This window comes from Dromaius novaehollandiae, chromosome 1 (genome assembly GCF_036370855.1).
Source record: "Dromaius novaehollandiae isolate bDroNov1 chromosome 1, bDroNov1.hap1, whole genome shotgun sequence".
Lineage (NCBI taxonomy): Eukaryota > Metazoa > Chordata > Aves > Casuariiformes > Dromaiidae > Dromaius > Dromaius novaehollandiae.
In genome coordinates this window covers 155,412,939-155,418,938 of record NC_088098.1, presented here as the reverse complement: position 1 = coordinate 155,418,938, position 6,000 = coordinate 155,412,939, and the positions used below count along the sequence as shown (strand labels likewise).

Here is a 6,000-nt window from a genome sequence, read left to right as displayed (position 1 = left end):
GAAACCGCTTTTTTCCTGTGTTTTGTTTTGTTTCTGCCCGGCGAGGGGGGGCCGCTCACTTCTCCCTGATCCTAAAGGGCTGCCGACGTCGACCCCCCCCCCCGGCCCGTTCGGGCGCTGCGGCGGCGCTGGGCGCCCCCGCTAGGGGGCAGCGCCGGCCGCCCCCGGGGGCCACGGGCAGCGGCGGGGGGGGGCTCGGCGCGCGCCCCCCGCCTCCCGCCGCCGCCGGTGATGTCATGGGGCGGCGGCGGGGGGCGGCACTGCGGCTTCGCGGGCGTCTAGCGGCGGCGGCGGCGGGGCGGGCCGCCCGGGCGCGGGGCGTCGTCATCTGCATTCACATGGGGGAGGCGGGGGCAGCGCCGGCCGCCGCGGCATCCGCGTGAAGCCCCGGCCCGGGAAAAAGAGAGCTTTCCTTTTTTTTGGGGGGGGGGGGGGGGACATCCAAAAAATTAACGATCCGAGGGTCTCCTGCGCGGTGCGCTGCCGCCGCTCGCCGGAGCCCGGCTCCTCCTGGCCGCGGCCATGAATTCAGCGGAGCAGACCGTTACGTGGCTGATCACTCTGGGCGTGCTGGAGTCGCCCAAAAAGACCATCTCGGACCCGGAGGGATTTTTGCAGTCGTCTCTGAAAGACGGCGTGGTGCTGTGCAGGCTGCTGGACCGCCTGCTCCCCGGCACCATCGAGAAAGTAAGTGCCGCTGCCGGCCCCGCGGCGCCCTTTGTGCGGCCGCGCCCGGCCCGGCCTCGTCCCCCGCCCGCGGCCGCGCAGCGCCGGTGCCCGAAGCCCCCGCGGGCACGGGGCGCGCCTGGCCCCGCCGCGGCGGCCCCCGCCGGGAGCCCTGCCCGGGGCAGCGAGCGCGGAGCGCCGGCGGGCGGGAGGAGGAGGAGGAGGGCGAGGAAGGCTCAGCCGCGGGCGGCCGCGCAGCGCCGGTGCCCCCCGCGCAGCGCCGGCGCCGAGGGAGGGGACAGCTGGGGGTGCGAGCTGCCTCCCCGAAAGGGGCTTCGCTGCCTTTGGGTTTGCCTTTGGGTTTTTTCACACGGAGGGGAGACAGAGGAGGGGGGAAAAAAGAGAAAAGAAAACAGAAAACAGGCTCTTTCCTACAAAGCCCTCGTTCTTGGATTTGAATGTGCGTTTTTGAGATTGGACCTCTTCTGCCGGTGCCGTAAAGCTGACTGGAAACTTGTCTCTGCGACTGCTGGAGTAAGCCAGCGTCTCACCTCGCCTGGGGTGCAATTCCGCTCGTCCCTCTCAACGTCTGAAGGGGACATGTTTGGTGACACTACGCTTAGTTTTCATGCAGGCTGTTTCAGAATTATTTAGGTCTTTTAGGTCTTAGTAGGGGAAAAATCCCATCTCTTTCGGATTTGGGGAAAAAACCCCAACCCACAGTTCTATTCTGTGTTGTGTTTGAAAAAATGTAGTGCGTCAGCTAACTTTCGTGTATTATATATGCCTACATAATTCTTTTTTTGTAGTTCCGATATAGAGAATTTTGGTTTTTGATACTGTATCTCAAGATTTGGAATGATACAATTGTCCCACCTGGGCTCAGCGTCCCAGCCTGCAGTCTGCCTGCTGGAGGAAGTGTTCAACAGTGTAACATACATACCCGTTATTCTTTTTTTCCGTAATATATACACTTCAACTGTGTATATTGGCAAAACTTTCCTCTTGAACCATACAAGGTAGTGAAGATGAGATGAATGAAGGTCGTCTGCTATGTTGACGGGAAGATTCCTTGCATGAAAATAATACCACATTTTGCAAGTTTTCAGCTTGCAGACCTTGCCACCCCAGTTTAAGCCTGCTGACAGTAGGTTTTCGTTACCTTTGGTGGCTCTTTTTAAAATAGCCCACTGACCCACAAAGTTGAAAACCCGGTACATTGAGCTAAATAGGGCATTGGATGCAGCACTGGCTTTGGCTATCTCGGTTCGGTTCTCGAATTTGCTACGCACTGAAGTGGTTGTTGTTTTGTGTTGTACTGTAGCCCAGAGATCCTGGTCCGGGATGGGAGTCCCGCTGTCCTGGACTGAGTAGGGCATTCCTGCCCCCCAAAATTTGCAAGCTAACTCGGAGACAATGTGGGGCTGGAGAAACCGCTGGGGAGCCCAGGATTTGTCGATGGATCTAGGCGATAGGAGTGGACATGGCGTATTGGCTGCGGTGGGAGCGTGGGTGACTTGGGCTCCGGCACAGTGACAGGTGGAGCCAGCTGGGACGCCCAATGACTTGGGCTCCGGCACAGTGGCAGGTGGAGCCAGCTGGGACGCCCAAAGCCACTGCCGCTCCCTGCTCTGCCCAGGAGTTGCTGTTTCTTAATAGAGCTGGAAGAGGCAGGTACCTGCTCCTGGGGCACTCGCAGCTCAGGTAGGGTAGGTGCAAACCGCTATCCATTTCATTCAGTACCCTGTGAACCACAGCTCCGGAGCGGGTAAATGTCCTTTTCCGCTGCCTGGGATGACGCGTCTGGCAGCAGGGAGGACATGGGGTTGTGGGCAGGGGCCACCTGAGTTGTCTCAGCTACCTACGTGAGCAGGGGTCCCCAGCTGCAAAGGCAAGGTCCCTCGGTGCTTCCTTTCCCCAGGCTCGCTCTTGTCTGGTTAGCACCAAGTCTTAACAGAATTAAGTCTCAGCACAACATCTTATCAGTCGTCTCTGTGTGCAGCTTCTCAAAAGTGCTTTGGACTGCAAACTTTGGGGCAGAAAAAGTCTTTCCCTGCATGTGGATGTCAAGCCTAGTAAAATGGGACCCTGAACCCAACTTGGGAGACAGGCTGTACTGTGCGACAAAATAATTAAGAGAGCCTGATGGAAATAAGTCAATAGAATAGTGCTTTCCAGCTCAATATATGTTCCTGACTGGGGTATAACTAGGAATGGCTTTGTTAATGTAGATGAGTTTGTTAATGGAAATATTGCTTTTTTTTTTTTTTTAATATCAGGGTAGCTGATGTCTTTGATGTTCAGGTAGGGATCCCTTCGTGACACGAACCCGGAAGAGGGTTTGTGCACGAACACAGCTGCCCCCGCCTACCCTACTCCCAGTGTGGTGTGCAAGGAGCTTCAGTGGGTCTGCGCTGGGGGCTTATTGGGGTCTGTCTGTCCGTGCCTTCATGGACCTTGTGGTGCAGAGAGAGGGGATTTGCATATGGGCTGGGGTGGCAGCCAGGGCGGGAAGGCAGCTTGCTTCAGCGATGGGAGGGAGGAAAGCTGGAGCTTCGTGGCCTTTGAGCTCCCTGAATTAGTGCTACCTGGGGACTGCCCATGGGCTGGGCCAGCCTATGTTAGTCCATAGTCCTGTTCCCCTCAGGCTCTGGTTTAGTTAAATTCAGGGGGGAAATCACACTTTTTGTAGGCTGTTTGCTTATTTCTGTGAGGAGAACCGCATTTGTTTTAGTGTGCCTTTCACGCTGCCCTTTCTAATTCTCAGACACATCGAAGGGGACTCGTGAACTCATTTTCCCCTCAAACTTTGTAAAGATTCTCCTTCTGTAGATACAGAACATGTGCCACATAATGATAGGTGAGAGACTGAAAGAAAGATAAGACTGAGCTATTCTCTATACTACTTTCTTTTTTTTTTGTTTTACTAATAAAAACACATAACATTTACATCCCTCCTTGTTTTTCTGTTATTTTTCAGTGCCTTTTTTGTTACTACTTTTCATTTATGCAGTATTTTTTTTATACTGGGTGCATTTTAAATATAAGCCCTTTATTCCTTATTCATCCTGAAAGCCTACAGTTCACACTGGACATTTTTGAAGTCTAAAGGATGCAAAGTTTGGTCCACAGACCGAGGCTGCTTCAGTTCTCAAAATCTCAAAAAAACTTTCTATAAATATCTGACATGAGCAGACTAACTCTTTGAAGACTCACAGAGCTCATTTTCCTGTAAGTGCACTGCAGCAACTAAAACCAAATACGGCATAAATGATACAAATTATAAATAAGAAAGAAAGTTTATTAAGGTTTTTCAAAGATGCTTTCTAGAAAATGCTATAAATTTCTTTCTTTTTAAAACTGTTTAGAAAAAGGATTCTATATGTACAGTAATAAAATAATACATTTTTTGGCATTTTGTCCTTCTAAAGCCTCTGGGCATCCTGAGAGTAATTAGTAGAAGAATTTTAATAAATAAAGGTTGTGTGACCATAAAAGGAATAAAGCACTTGAAGGTCAAAGAACAGATTTACCTTAAGTAGATAAATCAGTGGATTTCAAGGCTGGTTAGTATGTTATTCCTTTAGTTTGCTGTGTATTTGTACGCCATCTTTGCGCAGAATAACACCCAACTTGTCAGGAAGTTTTGACTAAATTTGTTTACATTAAATTCTGTCTTGAAGAACAACAAAAGACAGGTGTTAAATTCACCAGATTCCAAGAACTGTGAATGAAAATAATTTGGAAAGTAATGTTAGTACAGATTTTCTCTCATTTTTTGGCTCCCCTTTGGTATCATTATGATTCCTTTGCGTTTCAAGAGAGAATATGATACGGTAAAACAAAATAGTTGTGTTAGGCAGTGTGATGGCACTACTGGATAACTTTATCCTGAACATGGGAAGGAAAGAAAGAACAATTAGTAAAAAAAGAAAAAAAACAACCCCCTTGCTCCCAAATAAAGCCATGAACCAAAACCAGCTGTGTGTCAGTTTTTTAAAGCACAGAGATTTATACTGAAATGCACTGGTCAGTTGGCCTATGCTATAGGGTAGGGAACTGCACTAAAAGTTGTGTGAATGAAAGGCTCTGATTTCAAGTTACAGCATTTCAGCCCTCTGCTCTGAAATTGATTTACTTTGATGGTAAGGGAGAGGATCACTGCGCAAGCATTGCAGTGTAGTTGTTCACTTCTTAGATGCTTTTCATTGCACAGATCATTTTCCAAGTAAATTCCTCCATCACAGACCAGTTTGACCCACTTTTGACATTGTAAATAGAGATTAAAACTAGAGCGGGAATTTTCCTTGTCATGTTAGACTTCGCGCTCCATTAAGTTCTGTTGTACTTTCATTTTTGGTCAGTCATTCAACAAAAAGCGCTATTTTGAGGACATCTTTATTCATTTAAGAGTCCTGCTAAGGAGAAGGCGCTGGGGGAAGGGGAGGAATCTGGCCTCTGCCCGGCGATTCGGCATGGCGTGGTCCCCGTCCCTCTGGGTGAAGGGGTGCCACAGGGCGTGAGAGCAGCTGGTTTTGCTCTTTGAAGCCCTCTGATGAGGAAGCGCGCCGGGTGTGCAGCTGGAGCCCGGCACGCCGCGGCTGTGCTCTGCGGAACAGACCATCGTCAACTGTTGTGCCGAGTGTAAGATTAAACAATCCAGAAGCTGCTCTACTACATGTGGGAGGCTGATCCAAAACACAGCCGTTTCCTTTGACTGTTCCTGCATCACGAATGCGTGAGAGGAGCGGAGCGAGTCTGGCCTAAGGAAAATAAATAAAACTCTCTTCCTGGCTCAGACTCAAGGGGGAATATGCAGTTGTGACAAAACTGTTCTCTGACTGGAGGTTGGGCAGCAAAGCTGACGTTAATTTGGCTGGTTAAAAATATAGCATCAGGATTGATGGGAGAAAAGATTAGTATATTTAAAAAAAACCCCCACTATATTAATATCATCCTCCTCTTTTAAATGACTGAAGTCTTTGGCCAAAAGACAATTTCTGAATTTTAATTTAGGGAGAAATTAACTGTTCATGGCTCACAAGGCAAATGAGTTGCTGTATATGAGCATAAACACTTAAAAAGACTCATATTCCCCATAAGGAGGGTTCAAGCTGTTAGGTATGGCAGCTATAGGTATGAACACTCGTCGTGTTGACAAAGTAGGAATTATGTTCGCTTGTCCCTGATTTCACATTGACATATTGGGGCTGAATGCTTCTGTCCTGTTGAGGGTGTGACCTGAATGTGGTGTTTCCAGCTTTGCAGAGAAAGAAGGAAGGGAAGGTATCTGGGAGTTAGAAATAATGACAGGCAGTGATTTTTATCACCTCT

General features: G+C 49.5%; 1 protein-coding gene across 4 annotated transcripts in view; it reads left to right on the top strand.

Moving 5' to 3' along the window:
- The first annotated feature begins 264 nt into the window (after nucleotides 1-264).
- The window catches only part of ARHGEF7 (Rho guanine nucleotide exchange factor 7), a 128,829-nt gene continuing 123,093 nt past the window's right edge, over nucleotides 265-6,000 (top strand). The window contains exon 1 of one of the 4 annotated variants that reach the window (XM_064503907.1): nucleotides 265-687. In XM_064503907.1, the coding sequence (XP_064359977.1) occupies nucleotides 523-687 (165 nt within the window). In that variant the 5' untranslated portion in view covers nucleotides 265-522. The remainder of the gene's footprint in view (nucleotides 688-6,000) is intronic. The other 3 variants (XM_064503909.1, XM_064503906.1, XM_064503908.1) reach the window with 3 other exon arrangements.